This window comes from Acanthochromis polyacanthus, chromosome 2 (assembly GCF_021347895.1).
Source record: "Acanthochromis polyacanthus isolate Apoly-LR-REF ecotype Palm Island chromosome 2, KAUST_Apoly_ChrSc, whole genome shotgun sequence".
Taxonomy (NCBI): domain Eukaryota; kingdom Metazoa; phylum Chordata; class Actinopteri; family Pomacentridae; genus Acanthochromis; species Acanthochromis polyacanthus.
In genome coordinates this window covers 32,139,447-32,162,475 of record NC_067114.1, presented here as the reverse complement: position 1 = coordinate 32,162,475, position 23,029 = coordinate 32,139,447, and the positions used below count along the sequence as shown (strand labels likewise).

The following is a 23,029-nucleotide window of genomic DNA, read 5'->3' as shown; positions in this document are numbered from 1 at the left end:
AGCGAGAGAGGTGTATTTCAGCATTTTCCAGTCCGTCACAGGCTTTTATGTTGAAATTGTGCTGTGCATTTATTTTGAAAGGCAGAGACAGGAAGATGTCACCTGGTCAAAATTTGGATTGGAGTTACTGTAAAGGCTGTGTGAAGCTGAGAGGTTTAACTCATTTTCAGGCTGACATGCAGCTCCTGTGGAGGTATTGGGTGTGAGTGTTTCATTACAATAGGTCCCCATATTAATCAAATAGGACAATGTCTCTGTCTTTTTATATAAGCACAGAAGTATAGTGTTACATTTTTGGAAAAAAACACAGAGACACATCATGGTAGTGTAGTCTGGCCTTACCTCTGAGGAAATCCAACTGTGGTTACCTGCCAGCGAGCAGTCGTAGGTAGGTGTGGCACACCAATGTGTGTGTGTGTGTGCGACCACACCTGAGTCCCGGTCGTGCGCGGTGATAGACAGCGTTTAGCTGCAGCTCCTATATGTGTGTATTGCACTGAGTGGACACAGTGGTGTGTATTGGGCGGTTGCTATGAGCCAGCAAAGCAACGGTGCCTGCCACAGACGGCAGTGTAGTGCTTCTCAGCGGCAGCGCCCGACGTCGTGTTGTGGCGCTAATGACGGGCTAACCGTGAATGCTAGCTCAAAAGTAACCGGCTGGTAAGTGGCAGGATGAGTCACGGAAGAGGTCGGTATGTTTAATTTTTCTGTAGAGTGAAGAATGACCGAGAAACGGCAGTTTTCAAATCGCTGTGTGTGAAGAAGCAGGAGGCTTAAATTTGCATTGAGCCTTATGGGGCGCGATTGCGGTTCCCATGTCAATTAAGGGCTGGCGCGTCATGTAACAATGTGCCAGGTGAATAATGTCGGACTCATATGAATATAGAGATTGTTTACTATAGTCTGTGAAAGGATTGTCCGTGTAGTAAGTACCGTTTGGCCAGGATGGCGATTTAACCCAAAAAACAACACAACTGATTTCGTCCCTCTGCACACTCTAGGACCAGAGGAGCACACACTCTAAGAAGGGCTTTTTTGCTCCACCCAGGGGTTTTTGAAGGCTTCTCTATGGAAAACCATAAATCTCACCGTCACAATTAGGGATGTCCGATAATATCGGCCCACCGATATTATTGGCCCGATATTGGCATAAAAATGTAATATCTGTGAATATCGTTATCGTTTTTTTTGCCTATAATGAAAACCGATAAAATAATACGTGGATTTCGCCGAATAAATACAGGCCTATGGGCTCCCGAGACATTTACCGGCGCGCAAATGATGACCTCATCAAACTGCGTCGTGAAGCGTATACACAAACATGGGTGGCTGCAGTAGCAAGCTTGCTAGCTCTGTGCCTGACTATGTCTGCGGTTTGGAATTATTTTCAAGTGTCTCCTTCGGATATTAAACTTGCGATTTGCAATGACTGCAAAGCGTTGGTTATGCGAGGCGGAACCAAGACTTCTTCCTTCAATACTTCCAATTTAATCTCCCACCTCAGGATGAATCATTCAGAGAGATACGCGGGATTTGTACAGCAAAGTAATGAAACGAAGCAACAGAGACAGGCTGCACTGAAAAAAAACACTCAGTTGAAGCTTAAAGAGTCAACCGAGAAAAAACAAAAATACAACAAGGACGACCCCAGGGCGAAAGCCATCACTCAGAAAATCATGGAGTGTATCGCACTGGATAACCAGCCCTTTTCTATCGTGCAAGACACCGGATTCACCAAACTTGTGGAGTTCCTCGAGCCACGCTTTGCCATGCCCAATCGCAAGTATTTCTCAGATGTTTGCTTACCCGAGTTGTACAGTGTTGTTTACAGCCACGTCGAGAAGCTAATTGCTGATGCTGTATCCATTAGCTTCACAACAGATATCTGGTCTTCAAGCGTTAGCCAGGTTAGCATGTTGAGCTTGACTGCTCAATGGCTAGATAAGGACTTTGCGCTTAAAAAGTCTGTGCTTCATTCTCAAGAGTGCCGTGGGTCTCATACGGCAGAAGCAATCGCATCTGCTTTTGAAGGGATGTTTGAGACGTGGAAAATCTGCAAGGAGAATGTGCATGTAGTAGTCAGAGACAACGCACGCAACATGGCCAAAGCTACATCGGAGTTTGGTGTCCCAAGTCTGCCCTGCATGGCGCACACCTTGCAGCTCGCAGTGAACGGAGGTGCCCTGTCTCAACGCAGCATTGCAGATGCCCTGGCTGTGGGGAGGCGAGTTGTAGGCCACTTCAAGCACTCACCGCTTGCTTGCAGTCGTTTTGAAGACATACAAAAAGAACTCAACATGCCTGTGAAAAAGCTCCAACAAGACGTCCCCACCAGGTGGAATTCCACCTATTATATGATGCAGAGCCTGGTGGAGCAGAAGAGGGTTTTAAGTGCATATGCTGCTGATTATGAACTCCCAGCAACACTGACAGCAACTCAGTGGGGAATTTTGGAGAAGATGACCACCCTACTGGAACCCTTTGAACAGCTAACTAAGGACATCAGCTCTGCGGAGGCCACTGCTGCAGATGTCATCCCTGGTGTGGTATCCCTGACACGGCTGCTCACCAAGATGGATGAATCAGACAAAGGTGTGCTAACAGCCAAACATGCTCTATTGGAAGCTGTCAGTAAACGCTTTAATGGTGTGCAAAGTGAACCTCTTTATGCAATTGCAACCATGGTTGATGCTCGTTACAAAGACCGTTATTTTGACCTGGATAACAAGGAGGGAGCACGGAATATGCTGCTGAAGATTGTGGATGAAATGGCCAGTGTGGGCAATGATCAGCAAGAAAAGGCTGCTGGTGCCAGTGCAGATGACCCAGGCCAGGAGGACCAGGACCCCCCACCTAAGAGGGCCCGAACTGGGAGCCTGCAGGACATGTACCAAGAAATCCTCACAGAGAATGATGTCACCAAACAAGCAACTACAGGCAAAACAGCATCACAGGTGAGTAAATAATAAACTTGATTAGCAAATTTATTTCATTTGCAGAGTGCTTCACATGAAAATGTACATAGTGAATAAAATAAACATTCGGCTGTCAGTGCTTTGAAGAAAAGTAAGTAAGATTATTTTTGTTTTTGTTTTGACTTTTTCTTCAGGTGTATGCATACCTGGGAGAACCCACCATCCTCAAGACAGCATGCCCTTTGAAGTACTGGAGGTCCACCCAGGTCCGCTTCCCTGCGCTTGCCCGAGTTGCACGCAAGTACCTCACTGCACCCTGTACCAGCGTAGACAGTGAACGGCTGTTCAGCGCCATCTCCAATGTCATCGATGAGAAGAGAAATCGCATACATTGCGACAATGCTGAGATGCTTATTTTCATTCAGAAAAATCTACCTCTCACGTATATGGACAAGGGAAAAAATTAGACCAGTCATATAGGCGAGTCAGCATCAGTCTTTGAGTCTCATTTGTTGCACTTTAAAGGAGCATTATGTTTACTTGTCTGGACTGAAGCTGTTTTTATTTTTTGTGCCTTTCTTGTTTATATTTGCACATTTTTGTTACTCATACGAAAGAGCAGGGTTGACTGAGCCCAGTTTATGATTTTAATGATTGTGTTAGCAAAGTTATGGCCTGTTATGAAGGCCAGTCGGACTTTTAGCCTTGTTCACTGGAAGGAGGACTTTGTTTACTACTCTGGAAGGTCTGGACTGAAACTTTGTGCCTTCCTTGTTCTTATTGCACACTACGTTAATGTTGCATCTTTTTGTTGTTGCTCATGTGGAGCAGTGCTGATTGTGCCCAGCTTATAATTTCAATGATTGCATTAGCCCAAGTAATGGGCTTATATTTATTTTGCACTTTAAAATGTTTCCTTTTTTTGCACTTTACCACATGCCTAAGGTATTGTTTCTAGCTCAAAGAAATGTGCAGTTTTCAAAATTGTACAGTATAGTTGCCACATTGTGAATTAATTCAATTAAGGTGATTGAGTTTTAGTTAAAGAAACAGTCCATGAAGCAGCCTACAAATGCAGGCTAATTTAACAATGGACAAAGAAGAGTAGCCTGTCTGTTATTTTAGTTGGCTCTACATGCTGCTATGCTGCACATAGTTGTACAGGTACAATGTTTTACAATTTGTGAAGAAGTCAAATTTGCCCTATTTGTAAGGAGCATTGTCAAGATTATATCAGGGAGAGTGTGATCCAAAAAAATAAATAAATATGGCACTTTTTCCATAACTCAAGTTGAAGTAGTTTTCTTACTTTGCACAGACAATGTTTACTTTTGGAAAGCCTTGTTGCATTTGAGAATGCATCCAGTGGGGCATCACAATAAAATGAGGCATGTGTTAATTCCACGACAGGAAATATGTGATATGTGAATTAGTTTTGAGGAAAAATAGCCCACATATATCGGTATCGGTAGATATCGGAATCGGAAATTGAGAGTTGGACAATATCGGCATATCGGATATCGGCAAAAAAGCCAATATCGGACATCCCTAGTCACAACATATACATGCATGAAAAGAAGAGACTTGAGCTTGTTTTTTTAAGACTAAAATGAAGTCTGTAGGTGAAAGTATGGCGAAGCAGTAGCGTTGTGAAAACAGGTGACTTTTAAGTCTGAGTGATTGAGTCTTCCTATTCATTGTGTATGTGAAAATCAATGCAGTTTTTTGCTCATGACTCTGCCAAATATGAATGTCTTAGAAAGGTCATAGCCATTGATTCCCGATAAAACCGCACGAGCTGATATATAATTTGTGTGTGATTTCTGAAAGCCCTAGGAGGAGTAGCGAGCCAAAGTTTTAGGCAGAAGAAGAATAAGAAACCCCGCAGAAGAGCAATAGTGGCTCGGGGCATGTCAATGCCCGAGCCCCTAATTAAAGTGATCATGGCTAAAAACTTGAAAACGTAAAGCTATTGAACTTAAAATAACAGACACGAGCATTACTATCAAACGCAAGTTTAATATACTGGCAATTAATAGTAAGCAAGTATTTTATACTTACATTTGACAGTAATGCAATCTACCTTAAATCATATCAGTAAATTGTAATTTATTTTTTAATTACATATGAAATCCGGGCTAACAGTGCACATGCATCAATGAGCCATGATCCTGTTGCTGGTTCATCACCGTTCCTTCCTTGGACCACTTTTGATAGATATTGACCACTACAGATCAGGAACACCCCACAAGAGCTGCAGTTTTGGAGATGCTCTGACCCAGTCACCTAGCCATCCAATTTGGTCCCTGTCTAACTGGATCAAATCCTTACACTTTCCCATTTTTCCTGCTTCTACCACATCAACTTTGAGGACAAAATGTTCACTTGCTGCCTAATATATCCAACCCACTAACAGGTGCCATGATGAAGCGATAATCAGTGTCATTCACTTCACCTGTCAGTGGTCATAATGTTATGCCTGATGAGTGTACATTAACAGCTCTAATGGCTACTGATCTTGGTTGAATTTCTAGAAGACCTTTCGTCTCCTTCACTTAATGGGTGGGGAGTCAAAGGCATTTACACACGTGGACAAAATTGTTGGTACCCCTCAGTTATAGAAGGAAAAACCCACAATTCTCACTGAAATCACTTGAAACTCACAAAAGTAACAATAAATAAAAATTTATTGAAAATTAAATAATCAAAAACAGCCATTACTTTTGAATTGTTGATTAACATAATTATTTAAAAAAACAAACTAATGAAACAGGCCTGGACAAAAATGATGGTACCTCTATAAAAGATTGAAAACTATTTGACCAGAGTGACATGATTAACTCAGGTGTGTCATTTAATTGACATCACAGGTGTTTCCAAACTCATAATCAGTCAGTCTGCCTATTTAAAGGGAGACAAGTAGTCACCCTGCTGTTTGGTGAAAAGGTGTGTACCACACTGAACATGGACAACAGAAAGCGAAGGAGAGAATTGTCCCAGGACATCCGAAAAAAAATGATAGACAAACATCTTAAAGGTAAAGGCTATAAGACCATCTCTAAACAGCTTGAAGTTCCTGTGACAACAGTGGCTCATATTATTCAGAAGTTCAAGACCCACGGGACAGTAGCCAACCTCCCTGGACGTGGCCGCAAGAGGAAAATTGATGACAAATTGAAGAGATGGATCGTTCGAATTGTATCCAAAGAGCCCAGAGCAACCTCCAAAGAAATTAAAGGTGAACTCCAAGGCCAAGGTACATCAGTGTCAGATCGCACCATTCGTCGTTGTTTGAGCCAAAGTGGACTTCATGGGAGACGACCAAGGAGGACACCACTGCTGAAAAAAACTCATAAAAAAGCGAGACTGGAATTTGCAAAAATGCATGTTGACAAGCCACAAAGCTTCTGGGAGAATGTCCTTTGGACAGATGAGACCAAACTGGAGCTTTTTGGTAAGGCACATCAACTCTATGTTCATAGACTCAAAAACCAAGCATACGAAGAAAAGAACACTGTCCCTACGGTGAAACATGGAGGAGGCTCAGTAATGTTTTGGGGCTGCTTTGCTGCATCTGGCACAGGGTGTCTTGAAAGTGTGCAAGGTACGATGAAATCTGAAGACTATCAAGGCATTCTGGAGAGAAATGTGCTGCCTAGTGTCAGAAAGCTTGGTCTCAGTCGCAGGTCATGGGTCTTCCAACAGGACAACGATCCAAAACACACAGCCAAAAACACCCAAGAATGGCTGAGAGAAAAGCGTTGGACTATTCTAAAGTGGCCTTCTATGAGCCCAGATCTGAATCCCATTGAACATATGTGGAAGGAGCTGAAACATGCCATTTGGAGAAGACACCCATCAAACCTGAGACAACTGGAGCTGTTTGCTCATGAGGAGTGGGCCAAAATACCTGTTGACAGCTGCAGAACGCTCATTGACAAATACAGAAATCGTTTAATTGCAGTGATTGCCTCAAAAGGTTGTGCAACAAAATATTAAGTTATGGGTACCATCATTTTTGTCCAGCCCTATTTCATTAGTTTGTTTTTTTAAATAATTATGTTAATCAACAATTCAAAAGTGATGGCTGATTTTGATTATTTAATTTTCAATAAATTTTTATTTATTGTTACTTTTGTGAGTTTCAAGTGATTTCAGTGAGAATTGTGGGTTTTTCCTTCTTTAACTGAGGGGTACCAACAATTTTGTCCACGTGTGTATGAGCCCAGATCTGAATCCCATTGAACATATGTGGAAGGAGCTGAAACATGCCATTTGGAGAAGACACCCATCAAACCTGAGAAAACTGGAGCTGTTTGCTCATGAGGAGTGGGCCAAAATACCTGTTGACAGCTGCAGAACGCTCATTGACAAATACAGAAATCGTTTAATTGCAGTGATTGCCTCAAAAGGTTGTGCAACAAAATATTAAGTTATGGGTACCATCATTTTTGTCCAGCCCTATTTCATTAGTTTGTTTTTTAAAATAATTATGTTAATCAACAATTCAAAAGTGATGGCTGATTTTGATTATTTAATTTTCAATAAATTTTTATTTATTGTTACTTTTGTGAGTTTCAAGTGATTTCAGTGAGAATTGTGGGTTTTTCCTTCTTTAACTGAGAGGTACCAACAATTTTGTCCACGTGTGTAAATATGTGAGTCACTGACCGACCTGGATCTCAGTTTAGTCATTGGGGTAGCCTGAGTCAAGGTGTGAATGCAAGTTGAGCTGTTTGGGGAGGGATGTCAGAACTGTATCACAAGTGTCACAAGTATCATAAGTCGTGATATAGACCACCTTGTCTATGTGTACTGTGGATGCACAGACAAGTATTACTGCAATACTGAAGAAAACATGCAAGCATGACTTTCAGGCAGGTAAAACAGTGTCTTTTCTGAAGATTTTCTCCCCACTTCCATCTTTGATGTTTACTTGTCAAAATAGAGCTTTTGTCTTGTTTATTGTCTAAGGTTGAATCTCACAGATTTACATTTTACGACTTCAGTAAAACTTTGTATTATTTTGTATTGTAATCAAGAATTAGACACTTATGGTAGTTCACAACATCTCTTTGAACAGAAAGCACCTCTTACAGAGAGTGTTAGAGGCTTTTTATAGCTTTGTGCATTCCACAGTCTAATGAATCAAGTGTCATTTTACAAATAGTATGCTTTAGAAGATGAAGCAGAAGTGTTGTGTGAATGCACTGAGCACTGCATTGTAACAGGATGATCAATGTCACTCACTCCATATGTCAGTGGTTTATATGTTTTGACTGGTTGGAGTACATGCCAAACCAATTAAAATTCCCATGTCATGCCCCTTTTTAAGATATTAATGAAAGTGTCATGTCCCCAGACAATGTCTTTCTATTTTCAATTCAAAATTCTGCAAAGACCATTCATTTTACTACAAATTCACAATCCTTGGTTTGGCCCCTGTTGAAAATGGGTCATTTTAATGTTTTTAGCTTTAAATGCAGCTGAGCTGCTGTTTTCCCTACTCCCTTCATGAAGAAAATTCTGTCATCTGTGATGGATTGGTCGTTGACACGGATGCAAATGCGTGAGAGACCAGGACTTTCTAATGTTTTTACCTTTCCCTGAGTGATCAGATCACATGTAAATATCGCCGACTTTACAGCACAACTGTTGTCTTTAACTTGTGTATGGTGAGTTTATCAGATGCTGCAGTCATAAAATCAATACTTTACTTGCAGAGTAAGAGCTTGGACATAGTTATGGAGTGATACTGGTTAACATGTAGTCTTCATGGGCTACATTTCAGTCACTATTTCATACTCTTTCTGATGTCTGACAACACAAACTGAAGAATAAGTTAATGAGATGCTGCATGATGCATTTTTATTTTGTTTGAATTTGTTTTTTTACAATCAAAAACTTCCTTCTGCAGACTTTCTTCTCTGCTATTTCTGTATACTCAGTAACTTTCATTAAGAGTACTTAGCACTTATGAACATGTCATCTGATAATTTTGTTTTTGCCCTTTTTTAGACAGCACAATAAAGATTGACAGGAAATACAGGGAAGGACATGCAGGAAAGGTCTAGGTGACCAAGTGTAACAGAAGCTCAGCTGCCAATGTGGTATATGCCCTAGTAAGGCTATGTGATACTGCTAACATTTCTATCATGATAAAAACTAGTTTTTAATTGGTCAATATACTTTAACTTGAATATCCTATTACTTTTAATAAAGGCTCAAAGATTTTCTTTGAGGTTAGGACTTGGCATCATAGGGGACAATACACTGTTGTATATTATAGACCCTCCAGAAAAACGCGATTATGCGATCGCATGAATTCCCGCATTAATCACCAAAATGCCGCTGATTATGCGGGGGTCAATTATTTCCCAAAAGGCTGCATAATCCCTGCAAAACAGCGCATAATTCCCGCAAGAATCTCACATTTCCATGAAAAAAAAGAGAAATATGCGGGTCCCGCTTGATTTCACAATTTCCGCATAAAATGAGAAAACTATAACAAATATAAATGGAGTTGTGAGTGAGTTTTTATGTGACGCCCAGCCTGATATCATCAGTTCACGCATTCACACACACACACTAGAAGCACGAGCTGATGTGGAGCGCGGCGCTCAGAGACGAAAAAACAAGGATGGCGAATGCTCAAAGATCACATTAACCTACGAATATTTCAGCTAGAGACCGAACATGAACTAGAGACAAAACAGTACCCAGATTTACTGCACCAAAGTTCGGGGAAACTTTTTTGCACCCCGTGCAACATCGTTCTGGAGCACCAAAGAAAATCAACCGTGTTGCAGCACTTTGTTGCAGGCCAAGCCTGCTCCTTTAACCTAGGCACAAAGAGGTGGGCGTGTGTGTGTGAGAGTGTGTGTATGTGTGCGAGTTAAGAGTATGTAATGGGGCCCGCGGCGGGTCTGTGTTGGTAGTAGAGACGGAAATATGTCGAGCTGCACATGATGAGACAGAAGTTATTGAAAAGAAGTATGAGAAGTCGATGTATGCTCCAAGCAGTAAGTGTGGACAGTCGCTGCTGTTAAATAAAGTGCCCTGTTCTTCCCAACTGCAAAGTTTTGTTGGACTATATATTGGCTGTTACCACCAACGAGCCGGGCTGACCTAGGCGGGCTAGCACTACCCGAGGCTGCCCAACCACGGTTTGGCGGCCGACAGAAACGGGTCGGTAGCAACTTCTCCACGACACTGGAGCAGGTAGTTTGCTCTACCTCAAAGTATAACTAAGCAGAAAGAATGTTTTATTTCTGAGAAATTTGTGATTAAGGAATGTTTAAGTCATGCTTAAGCTGATAATAAATGAAACATTGGCACCACTTACTGTGATGTGTCTTGCATGTAGTATGTCTGTTTATCTTTATATTGCTCTTTTTCATTCAGTGGTAGCCTAGTAACAGGATGTAGGAGAAGAATCACCTTTTTTCCCAGTTCTTACATATTTCACATCTTTTTGCATATTTCACAACTATTCGCATACTTTGCAACTTTTCGCAATTTCCCCGCATAAAATGGCATAAAAACCCTGCATATTTATTCGCATAATCAAGGATTTTAGCCTGCATAATCAAGGATTTTTGCCCGCGTTTTTCTGGAGGGTCTAATATTACTGTGACAGTTGAAATGTAAAACCATTATTTACATAAAAAAGAGCCGCAATCTTTTGCATTCTCTGCGTCAACTAGTAAAGTGTAACTACACTTTACAACATTTACTTCTCTCCTCCATCATTGCTGAAATCAGTCTCTGTGTGCTGAATCGAGCTGCAAGTCTTTGACAAAGCAGCTCCACCCCTCATAAAGGCTTCCATAAAGGAACTCTCTTCAGTATTTGGATAGTGAAAATGTATCATAGACAAATGTCTTGTGGTGGTGACATAGAATGAACAATCCTCTGAGTTTCTAATGCATGGAGAGCAGAACTATTAACATTGGAGCTTATTGTTTCTCTGGTAAAAATTTTGTCCCAACACTCGTTTGACATGGATTTGTACCCATCCCAAACTCACATCTATGGTCTAAACAGATTTTAAGCACAGGTCTGCATGGTGGTGTTCTTGTCTAGGTCAGACTTTAAAAAACAGTAACAACTGCCACACTAGAGTGATAACTTTCCTTCCTTCCTTCCTGCGTGTATTTTCTCACTCTGCCTCTGTTGTTGTATTATTTGCTGATAGTGCAGGCAAAGGGCAAACCATTAAATGACTGAATGTTTGCATGTCATTCTCAGCTTACTCAGTTCTCAGCGATATCATTGGTGGTTTATGAGGTAGGGAGGGAGCAGCTTGGTGTTTGTTTATGCCACTAAACTTGCATCTAAATCAAACTAGCCAATACTCCAAGCCAATTTTTTATTTTATTTTCATCAGTTGTGGAAATCTGTGATGATTGATACAGATCATGTTCCCAACATTGTTTGCCTGTAAATGATAAATCAGAGCATACCTGTACGTAAAGGTTGACTTCCGCACTCCTGCACAGGTACGGGAAGTTTCCTCCTGTTTTCAGATGAGCTCTTCTAGCATTAGGATACAGTTTATACATCTCCTCCTTGGCCTCCAGTGACAGAGCACTCTGGTCAAACACCTCAACATCAAAAGAAAACATGTCATTCTAGTAACTACAGCAGAAACAGCGATGAATAGATTCTGGTATACTTAATGAGATAGTTGGTCTAACTTACATCTATAATGGTCACAGCTACATCTTTTATTTTGTGCGGTTCCACATAAGAGTTCTGGCAGTTGAGTGTCAGTCGCGATGCTAACTCACTTTGGTTCAGACTCTCCAACTACAGCATAGATAACACATGGAAGAGGCATGTAAACATTTACACATAAACACAAAGACATTACAGTATTACTTACTCTTACTCTGCTGTTAAAGTCTGATTGTGCAATTCATTTGGCAACTGGGTTCCATTTAGGGCTGGGCGATATGGCCAAAAAATAAAATCTCGATTTTTTTAGTTATCTTGGACGATTACGATTTTAATCGATTTTTGTTGTTTCTTTGCGGTCTGTTTGCTATGGCTAGTGCTAGCCATGCCGCACTTCCGTAGCTGCGAGCACTTTTCCCATTCTTTAGGATGCCTCTGCCGGAGGTGCTGAAAGAGGTTAGTTGTGCTGCTACTCTTCGTTTTCACAGTACTTTTGCAAAACCTTGCACGACTGTAGTTTGCTCTGTGTCAGTCTTGTCAAAGCCGAACCACTTCCATATAATCGATGTAACATGAGGTCCTTTTCTCGTGACCAACTCTTCGTCTGCTGTTGTGTCTGCCATGACGGAGATGTGAGTGTTTTGGCGGAAGGAGATGAGAGGCGGAAGCAAACGCCAGTGCACAAGTCGTGAAAGGCAGAAGAAGAATCTGTATTGTTATATATTTAAGCTCGCCTCGATTTTACAATTTGGCAAATTTTCAAATGGTCAGGTTTTAAAAAGGCGAATTAATCAAATTAATTCGATTTATCACCCAGCCCTTGTTCCATGTCAACAGACACACCGACATATGATTATTACCAGGTTTGTTGAATCTGAACATCCCCTAAATAGAACCTGTCCGGTATTCTGAAGTTGCTAAAGGGTCTCAAAAAGCTGCACATGATGCCATGTTCTAAAGAGATTCGAGAACAGATATGAAACAAAGTCACTGACATCCATTTGCCTGGAAAGGGTTAAAAAGTCATGTCTAAGGCTCTAGGACTACAGAGAACAACAGTGAAAGACATTAGTCACAAATGGAGAAAACATGGAACTGTGGTGAACTGTCCCAGGAGTGGCTAATCTACCAACATCTCTCCAAGACAGTGTCGACGTCTCCAGGGAAAAGAACCCAGACGAACATCAAAAAAACTGCAGGCCTCAGTTAAGGTTCATCTAGATGACTCCACAATAAGACAGACTCTGGGAGAAAACAGCACCCATGGAAGGCACAAAACACTGCTGACCAAAATTAACATAAAAGCTCATCTGGCATTTGCAAAAAAAATATCTGGATGAGCCCCAAGACTTTTGGGACTGATGAGTCAAAGGTGGAATTTTTTTTGGAAGACATGGGCCCCGTTATATCTGGCGTTAAGCTAATACTGCATTCCACAAGAAGAACATCACACCCACAGTAACACATTGTGGTGGTAGTGTGATGGTTTGGGGCTGCTTTGCTTCCGTAGGACCTGGACAATTTGGCATAATTGATGGAACCATAAATTCCGCTCCCTATCAGAACATTTTCCTAGAGAATCACCCATCAGTTCACAACATAAAGCTCAACACAAATCGGTTATGCACCATACAATGACCCAAAGCACACAAACAAGTCTGGACTTAAATCCAATTAAGATGCTTTAACCTGAAAAGGGTAGTTCATGTTTGAAAACCATCTAATGTGGTCAGACTATTCTGCAGAAAAGAGTGGGCCAGAATTTCTCCATGACGATGCAAAAGACTGATCACAAACTGTAGCAAGCATTTAATTGCAGTTGTTGCAGTCAAGAGTGGCCCAACCAGTTACTAGGTTTGGGGGACAATTGCTTTTTCACAGGAGTGATACAGGTTTTCAATAAACTATCATTTAAAAAGTGCATTTTGTGTTTCGTGGGTTATATCTGTCTAATACTAAATAAGGGAAGTTTTAGCTTCATAGGTCACTTCCATAGCATTTATCCAAAAATGTTGTGTGGCCTAGTTTCATATTTAACAGACGATGAAAATATTGAACTGTCAGGGGAGGGTAAAAGTCCATTACGAGTCAGAGTAATTTCACCATAAAAGCCATGATTCACGCAGTCTCCTCTAAACTGTTGATACTGATAATTGTCTCCAACTTAAATTTGGTGAAAAATTTATGTGGGCTCTAATCTGAGGTGCTGCTAAGTTTTGATTTTCTGAGGCTGGTAACTCTCATGAATTTATCCTCTGCAGCAGAAGTAACTTTTGGTCTTCCTTTCCTGGAATGGTCTTCGTGAGAGCCACTTTCATCATAACATTTGATGGTTTTTGTGACTGCACTTGAGGATACATTCAAAGTTCTTGAAAATTTCCGGATTGACTGACCAGATTTTCCTGATGGACTGTCATTTCTCTTTACTTAGCTGATTGGTTCTTACCATACTATTGGATTAAAACAGTAGTTAAATAGAGCTGTAAACTGTGTACTAACCCTACCTCTGTACAACACAATTGGTGGTCTCAAACACATTAAGAAGGAAACAAGGGGTTCCGGTAATGGCGGCGTGCTGAGAGGACGTACTGGCTTCGGCTCCGCTATCTTTCTGCAAAACACTTGACAATACTCGTTATGAGAGATTAATGACGACGTCTTAGGGCTGCTGTGATGCCTCTGGTACAAAGGAAACCAGGTAAAAACTCTAGTAAGCCGACTCAGTCGAAGTTATCCAACTTTACTTCTAAGCTAAGCCCCGAAGCTAACCGTGACATTAGCGAAGCTAATACAAACACATGCGAGGCAATGGAGGAGGAAAACAGTGATGGGGAAGTGACTGAGAAGGGAAAATTAGCCGAAGCTGGATCCGACGCAATACTAGCTGCAATTGCAAACTTGAAATCCAATTTTTCCTCCAAACTAGATGGCATTTTGTCAGCGATAGAAAGTGTCAAAAAAGATGTTAATGAGTGCACTGAGCGGGTCGGCGAGGCAGAGATTCGGATATCTGCAGCAGAGGATATCATCACCAGTTTACAAGCAACCGTTCAAACCCTTGAAAATAAAAACAAGGATCTTGAGGAAAAAGTGCTGGATTTGGAGGCCAGATCACGACAATCTAACCTGAGACTGGTTAATCTACCCGAGGGCGCAGAGGGGGAGGATGCGTGCGACTTCTTGGAAAGCTGGCTGCCGGAGGCTCTGAATCTGGCACCGTTACGCACAACTCTGGTACTGGAGAGAGCGCATCGTATCGGCCCGAAGAGTCAAACAAACACCGCTGTACCAAGGACTCTTATCATGAAGTTCTTAAATTACAAGGATAAATCGACTGTGATAAGAGCCGCCAGGGTAAAGGGACAGATACTTTACAAGAACCACAAGGTGAGACTGTACGAGAACCTCGCAGCCGGCGTGCACAAAAAACATAAAGAGTTTGATGCCGTGAGACAACAGCTTCGAGCCATGGGGATTCGATACGGCATGATCCCTCCTGCACGGCTTTTGGTGACACATAACGGGCAATCTCGCATCTTTAACAGGCCAGCTGAAGCAGAGAACTTTGTAAAGACTCTGAGAGCAGAAAGTAATCCTGGGTAAGATACAGTAATCGCTAGCACATTACAGTGTATTGATATGGATGGATATCACTGAGCCTTAAGCCAAGTAATTTCTGAACGTAATTAATAATGAGTTTTCTATGTTCATAGTGGGGTGGAATAAAAGAAAGAGTGGTTAGGCATAGTCGGTTGATCCTCACTTCGGTGTGGAGCGGCCTTCAGCTGTTAGATAGGAACCATTATATATAGGGGGGAGGGAGTGGGGTAACAAAGTTTATGTTCCAAGTTAAAGGGATTTATTGTTCAGTGTTCATTACTATGGATGTAGTTTTTAACATTCAGGTGCTTCTTGTTTCTCTGTTCTTAAAAAATTTTGAACGCATGGTGGAGCCCATTCAATTGTATATGTTATGTCTGGTGGAGTAAAAATTAAAATATCTTCTTGGAACTGCAGAGGACTGCAAAAACTGGAAAAGGTCAAACAGGTAATGACTAAGGTGAAATCTATACACTCTGATATCATGCTACTTCAAGAAACCCATCTGTTATCAAATCAAGAGGCAAGAATTAGGAGGAGGTGGCAGGGCAATATATATTCAGCACCTTTTACTTCTCAGGCAAGAGGAGTTATGATTTTGATTCATAAATCCATACCACTTCATGTGACAAGAGTCATTAAAGACAAGACTGGGAGGTATATCATTCTTCAGGGCATGCTTATTACGGAAAAAATAAATCTGATTAATATATATGCTCCAAATATTGATGACCCAAAGTTTTTTCATAATCTTTTTCTCACAATTTCGTCTCTGTCTGGTAGCTATACTATAGCAGGGGACTTTAATTGCACATTGAATCCGGAGTTGGACCGAGACTCAAGCATTGATACATCTCATTCTAAAAGTAGACAAACTATTCAGCATTTTATGGAGGAGCTTAATTTGACAGATATCTGGAGAGATATGAATCCCAAGGGCTTAAAATACTCTTGCTACTCAGGTACACATAAATCATATTTGCGCATTGATTATTTTTTGGTCTCTGCCAATCTGAGACATAAAATAAAGGATTGCCATTATGACAGCATTTTAATATCGGACCATGCACCAAATTCACTAATATATGAAGATCTTAGGCTAAGGAGAGACCCCCCTAGGTGGAAATTTAAACAAAAATGGCTCCTAGACTCAGAATTTATATCTTTCATAGATAACCAAATCGATATCTTTTTTGAAACCAATACAGATGAAACATCATCCTCTTCAAGATGGGAAGCCTTTAAGGCCTACATAAGAGGTCAGATAATTAGTTTTACGAGCTATAAGACAAAACAAACATATCAGAAAACTAAAAAGTTGGAAGCAGAGATTGAATTGTTTGAGAGGGAATACTATCAAACATTATGCCCAAATATTCATCAAAAACTTCTGTTAAAAAGAACACAGTATAACGAGCTTTCTGCCTCTAAAGCTGCTTCACATCTTTTGCGTCTTAAGCAGGCATTTTATGACCAGGGGGAGAAGCCCGGTAAACTTTTAGCCTGGCGCCTTCGACAATTACAAAATGAGAAAAGTATTACCTCAGTTGAAATTCGTGATGGAAAAATTATTGTTGACCCTTTAGAAATCAATGAAACTTTTAAGACCTTTTTTGAAAAACTGTACAGCTCAGAAATAACACATGTGGGATAAGAACAAAATCTCTTCTTGGATACCCTCCAAATACCCAATATCTCAGAATTAATGAATACAGATCTCGGTGCAGCTATAACTAAAGAAGAAATATCTATAGCAATAGATCATTTGAAAACGGGCAAAACACCGGGCCCAGATGGGTTGCCGGCAGAAATTTATAAAAAATTTAAAGCTAAATTGCTGTCCCCACTTTTCGATATGTTTTCGGAGTCATTTGAAAAAGGAACCCTCCCTGTTTCATTAAGAGCTCTGATAACTTTACTACCTAAACCTGGTAAACCCTGCAACAAATGTGAAAATTTAAGACCAATAAGTCTTCTTAATGTAGATTTAAAGATACTTTGCAAAATTTTGGCTCGTAGGATGGAGAAAATATTACCCTATATAATCACCTGTGACCAGAATGGATTTATTGTAGGTAGGCAGGGATTTCATAATGTGAGACGAGTGTTGGATATTCTTTATAATCAGGAAGAAAAATCAGATACTGCTTTGCTATCATTGGATGCCGAAAAGGCCTTTGATAGAGTTGAGTGGCCCTACCTATTTGAAATATTAAAAAGATTTGGTTGCGGGGATAATTTCGGTCGGTGGGTTAAACTTTTATACAATGAACCTTATGCTGAAATAATAACAAATGGAATCATATCTATTCATATCTATGGAATCATATCTCCACCCTGTCCTTTATAAGGACAGGGTGGAGAACCTATTCAGGACTGGCAGCTCACGACCTGCATGGGAGGGGGTGAAATCCCTGTTGGGGATACATCCCCATAAGTGCATCATCTCTTTAAATGGGAAGTCTGATCATGACATGGCAAATGTTTTAAACACATATTCAAATCGTTTTAATGTTTATGATTTTAGCCACGAATTGTCTGTGTTTAACCCTTTAAGCTTCAGTCAATTCCAGCCGTTTTCAGTACAAAAAATCGCTAATATTCTATTTTTAAATTAAAAAAATTACGAAAAATACGGGGAATATTGGACGGGCATCGCGAGGTGCTTTTCCTTGAAAAGGACCGATTCGTGGATTTTATACCGACTTCAGGACATGTTTTGGACAAAATAGTTTCCTGGCTTGTGTCATCTGGATGTAAAAGGTTGGATTATGGCCGTTTTTTATGGAATCTTTTTTTTTGTGTATAATAATGAACCCGGAAATGTGAGTCGCGCTGTGTGCGTTGAAGCCGTGTATAGAGAACGGATGGATGAATATTTGTTTTTGTCGGACAAATGTGTTTTTCTCACCCGCTGTGGTAATCGCATCTGAAAGTGGTTTATACCGGCAGATTTATGAGAATCTAAGCTTTCCATCGGCGTATAGTGTTTGTATAAGCGCGTTTGCGGCCGTCGGACATTCTTGAAATTCCTATGCAAATTAGTAGGTGTACCGCCGGCGGTACACTGAAGCTTAAAGGGTTACAGGTGCTGCCTTAGATCCGGAAAGTACAGAGGCAGTATATGTCAACAAGCAGAGGGTACAGAGGGCATTTAGTGGTGTGAGGGAGAGGAAAAGCCTGGGTCCTGATGGGATTGGAGGTTGGATCCTGAGGAACTGCGCCGAGCAGCTGGCTGACATCTATAGTTTCATCTTCTCCTGGTCACTTAAGGTCCACAGGGTGCCCCGCCTGTGGAAGGACTCAATTATTGTCCCTGTGCCCAAAAATAAATGCACGAAGGCACTGAATGATTTTAGACCCGTGGCACTCACCTCCCTGGTAATGAAGTCCTTTGAAAGGATTGTGAAAGCGGATCTTATGAACACTGTCCAGTCATACTTGGACCCTCTCCAATTTGCGTATCAGTCGGGGAGGGGGGTTGACGATGCAACTATTACTCTTCTTAACATGATTATGTCGCATTTAGACGGCGTCAATAACTTTGTCCGCCTGCTTTTTATTGATTTTACATCTGCTTTTAATAGCATTCAGCCCCACATTTTGGCCGAGCATCTTCTTAGTTATAAGATTGACAGAAGTTTGATTTACTGGTTGTTGGATTTCTTAACCGTTAGATCACAACGGGTCAGGGTCAATGGCGTTCTATCAGACGTTCTCTTTTCTTCCACTGGCTCCCCCCAGGGATGCGTTCTGTCGCCCCTTCTTTTTGTGTTATACACGAACACATGTCGGAGCTCATATATGAGAAGCGTCATATTGTGAAGTTCGCCGATGACTCTGTGATTGTGTCCCTTCTCAGCCATGATGACCCTGTGCCTGGCCCTGTAGTTGAGGACTTCATTCAGTGGTGCAAGTCGTCCTTCCTCACTATTAATGTTCAGAAAACCAAGGAAATGACGATTGATTTTAGGAAGTCCTGTTCAGTCATCGTTCCTTCGTCGATTAACGGTCAAACTGTGGAATTAGTTCAGTAGTATAGATACCTTGGGACGATAATTGATGACAGGCTGTCGTTCGAGCATCAGGTTGATGCTGTGTGTAAGAAAGCCAACCAGCGCTTGTATTTCCTTAGGAAGCTCAGGAATATAAAGGTTGAAACTAAGTTCATGTATATGTTTTACTCAAGTTTTATCGAGTCTGTCCTAACATTTGCTTTTATCTGCTGGTTTGGCTTAGTCAACCTTAAAAACCAAAACAGACTCCAAGGTATTGTCAGAATGTGCAGCAAAATCGTTGGCACTCGACTAACTGACATTTCTGTTCTACATAAGACTAGATCCTTAAAAAAGGCAAATCTCGTCCGGTTCGACCCTAGCCACCCTCTAGCTTCTGAATTCAGGGTTCTTCCTTCTAGACGCAGGTTTCAAGTGCCTATATGTAGGACAGTTCGATTTAAAAAATCATGGGTCCCACTGGCCATTGGCCTTCTTAACAAAGAACGGTTTTTAACGCCTTTATAAGGCAGTCCGCTCGGTGGTCATTTTAACTTTCCTTGGTTTTTATTTATCTTGTTCTATTGAATTTAATTTATTATTGTTATTGTTGTTTTTACTGTTGCGTATCGCATTTTACTGTGTTTTGTCTGTTGTTTGCTGCTGGCTGCACCAAAAATTGCCCCACGGGGACATTAAAGATTTCTTGATCTAAACCATTTAAAATAAAACGGGGATGTAGGCAAGGGTGCCCTTTGTCCCCCTTATTATTTATTCTAGCAATGGAACCATTTGCCATTGCAGTGCGGTCCCATAAATGTATAACTGGTTTGTCAGTCGGTCAACAGGAACACAGAATTGCATTATTTGCTGATGATGTTATTCTCTTCCTGAAAAAATAAAAAAAATTCTATTCCAGCCCTGTTAGATCTAATAAACACATTTAGAAAGATATCAGGGTATAAAGTAAACAAAGACAAATCTTCACTAATGTTACTTAATTCAGAAGAAAGAAATAGTGCCGGAGCCTCGTTCCAATTCAGAAAGGTAGATTGTTTTACATATTTGAGAATTAAGGTCGTGCCGTGTATAAGAGATATTGTCAGGGTTAACTACAACCCAATGGTAGACTCAATTACTTCCTCTATAGACAGATGGAACTCCCTGCCCTTATCGCTTATAGCAAGAATTAATGTTCTTAAATTAAATGTAATGCCCAAACTTCTGTACTTGTTTCAGAACATTCCATTGCCACCTCCTGTTAATTTATTCCCACTTCTAAAGAAAATGTTTGTATGTTTTTTGTGGAATAATAGACGACCAAGGCTACCGTATGATAGAGGAGGCCTTAAGTGCCCCAACCCACTCTGGTATTATTGGGCAGCTCAGTTGAGGACTATGATGTATTATTTTACAGATAAATCCTCCCCACCTTGGATGACTATGGAAAACTGTTCAATCCCTCTCCCTTTCCCTCAGTACATATACTCAGCAAAAATCAAAATGTTGAAAAAAGAGACCAAAAACCCTATCGTTAGAAATATGATTATAATTTGGCATCAGATCAAGAAATACTTAGGGAAATCATCCTCTCTGTCACACTTCAGCCCGATATGGGGTAACCATTTTTTCCCTCCAGGCAAATCAGACTCTGGTTTTAGAAAATGGGCTGAAAAAGGTCTAAAGACAATAGGGGACCTCATGGGATCAGAGGCTGGAACTTTGATGTCATTTGAGGAGTTGATTGCCAGGTATGACATTCCAAGCAAACATCAATTTAAATTTCTACAGGTGAGAAACTTTATTAGATCCTCTCAAAACCAGTGTGTGTCGATCCCCTCACTGTCCACTTTGGAAATCGAAATGAAAAAAGATTGCCTTGGAAAGGGAATTATCTCTAGACTGTATAATATGCTGGCAGGGGGATCCTCAGAATCTTCTTTACGTAAACTTAACGCCTGGAGACAAGATTTGCAGGAGGACTTGTCCTCTGAGGATTGGGAGGAAGCATGTGCTAAAGCACAAGCACAAACTACCAATACTCGCCTGAAAGTCCTGCAATATAGCTGGTTAATGAGGACATACGTGACTCCAGAAAAGCTTAGTAAGTACAATAATGACATCTCAGACTTGTGTATCAGGTGTGGAGAGGAGAGGGGGACGTTTTTTCACTGTGTTTGGGAATGCAGTAAAGTCCAACAGTTCTGGTGGGAGATTAAACAAGCTTTAAAGATAATCTTAGGGATAAAATTAGTCCTTGACCCTAAATTGTTTATTCTCGGTTTATATCCTGACAGACATCGTATTTCTAGAAAAATAATTACCGCCCTGGATTTATGTCTCCTGCTCGCAAAAAGAGTTATAGCAATATCATGGAGAAGTACAAGTAAACCAAAATTCATTAACTGGATTAAAGAAATATCTACAACTTTACCTATGGAGAAGATTACTTACATTATAAAAGGGTAACGGTCACTATTTCAAAACGTTTGGGGACCTTTTATTGAGTACATGGAAAATGTGGATTTGGGTGGTATGGGGAGTGAGATGGAGGAGGAGGCATAGTTATTGGTAGTCCTCTGCAGTGTCCTTTGCGATGTCCTAAAATAATATTCTTTTTTATTTTCTCCTTTCTCTTTTTCTTGTTTTGATACTCCACACTCTTATTATGGGTGAATTACGTATTTGTGTTTAACCACACAGTATAAAACAGAGAAGCCTTTGGTTTTTGTTTTTGTTTGTTTTTTTTTGTTTGTTTTGTTTGTTTGTGTTTTTTTGGGTTATTTGGGTCCGAGCACCGAGGGTGCGAAGGACAGGCGGTGCAAGGGCACCGACTGTCCAAGGCACCAGCGGTGCCAAGGACCCTATTGAAGCCCTAGGGTTTATTATTAGGGTCCGAGCACCGAGGGTGCGAAGGACAGGCGGTGCAAGGGCACCGACTGTCCAAGGCACCAGCGGTGCCAAGGACCCTACTGAAACCCTAGGGTTTATTAGGGTCCGAGCACCGAGGTACCGAGGACAGGCGGTGCAAGGGCACTGGCTGTCCAAGGCACCAACGGTGCCGTAGGACCCTATTGAAACCCTATGGTTTATTATTATTAGGGTCCGAGCACCGAGGTGCCGAGGACAGGCGGTGCAAGGGCACCGGCTGTCCAAGGCACCAACGGTGCCGTAGGACCCTATTGAAACCCTACGGTTTATTATTAGGGTCCGAGCACCGAGGTGCCGAGGACAGGCGGTGCAAGGGCACCGGCTGTCCAAGGCACCAACGGTGCCGTAGGACCCTATTGAAACCCTACGGTTTATTATTATTATTAGGGTCCGAGCACCGAGGTGCCGAGGACAGGCGGTGCAAGGGCACCGACCCTATTGAAACCCTACGGTTTATTATTATTATTAGGGTCCGAGCACCGAGGTGCCGAGGACAGGCGGTGCAAGGGCACCGGCTGTCCAAGGCACCAACGGTGCCGTAGGACCCTATTGAAACCCTACGGTTTATTAGGGTCCGAGCACCGAGGTGCCGAGGACAGGCGGTGCAAGGGCACCGGCTGTCCAAGGCACCAACGGTGCCGTAGGACCCTATTGGAACCCTACGGTTTATTATTAGGGTCCGAGCACCGAGGTGCCGAGGACAGGCGGTGCAAGGGCACCGGCTGTCCAAGGCACCAACGGTGCCGTAGGACCCTATTGAAACCCTACGGTTTATTATTATTATTATTATTATTTGTCTCTCAGAACAATTGCATTTTTGAGGGCCTAAACATGCTCAAAAACTCATGAAAATTTGTACACACATCAGGACTGGTGAAAAATTTCATATTTTAAAGGAATTGTAGAGGT

The 23,029-nt window shown here is 41.4% G+C and overlaps 1 protein-coding gene across 4 annotated transcripts in view; it reads right to left on the bottom strand.

Moving 5' to 3' along the window:
• The window catches only part of spg21 (SPG21 abhydrolase domain containing, maspardin), a 123,368-nt gene that overhangs the window by 17,184 nt on the left and 83,155 nt on the right, over positions 1-23,029 (bottom strand). For 2 of the 4 annotated variants that reach the window (XR_007939199.1, XM_051942695.1), the window contains exons 7-9: positions 11,619-11,726; positions 11,381-11,521; positions 3,122-3,231 (exon numbers count right to left, since the gene is read on the bottom strand). Coding sequence is in view for 2 of the 4 variants with exons in the window: in XM_051942695.1 (XP_051798655.1) it covers positions 3,122-3,231; positions 11,381-11,521; positions 11,619-11,726 (359 nt within the window). In the remaining 2 variants the exon portion in view is untranslated. The remainder of the gene's footprint in view (positions 1-3,121; positions 3,232-11,380; positions 11,522-11,618; positions 11,727-23,029) is intronic. The other 2 variants (XR_007939200.1, XM_051942706.1) reach the window with 1 other exon arrangement.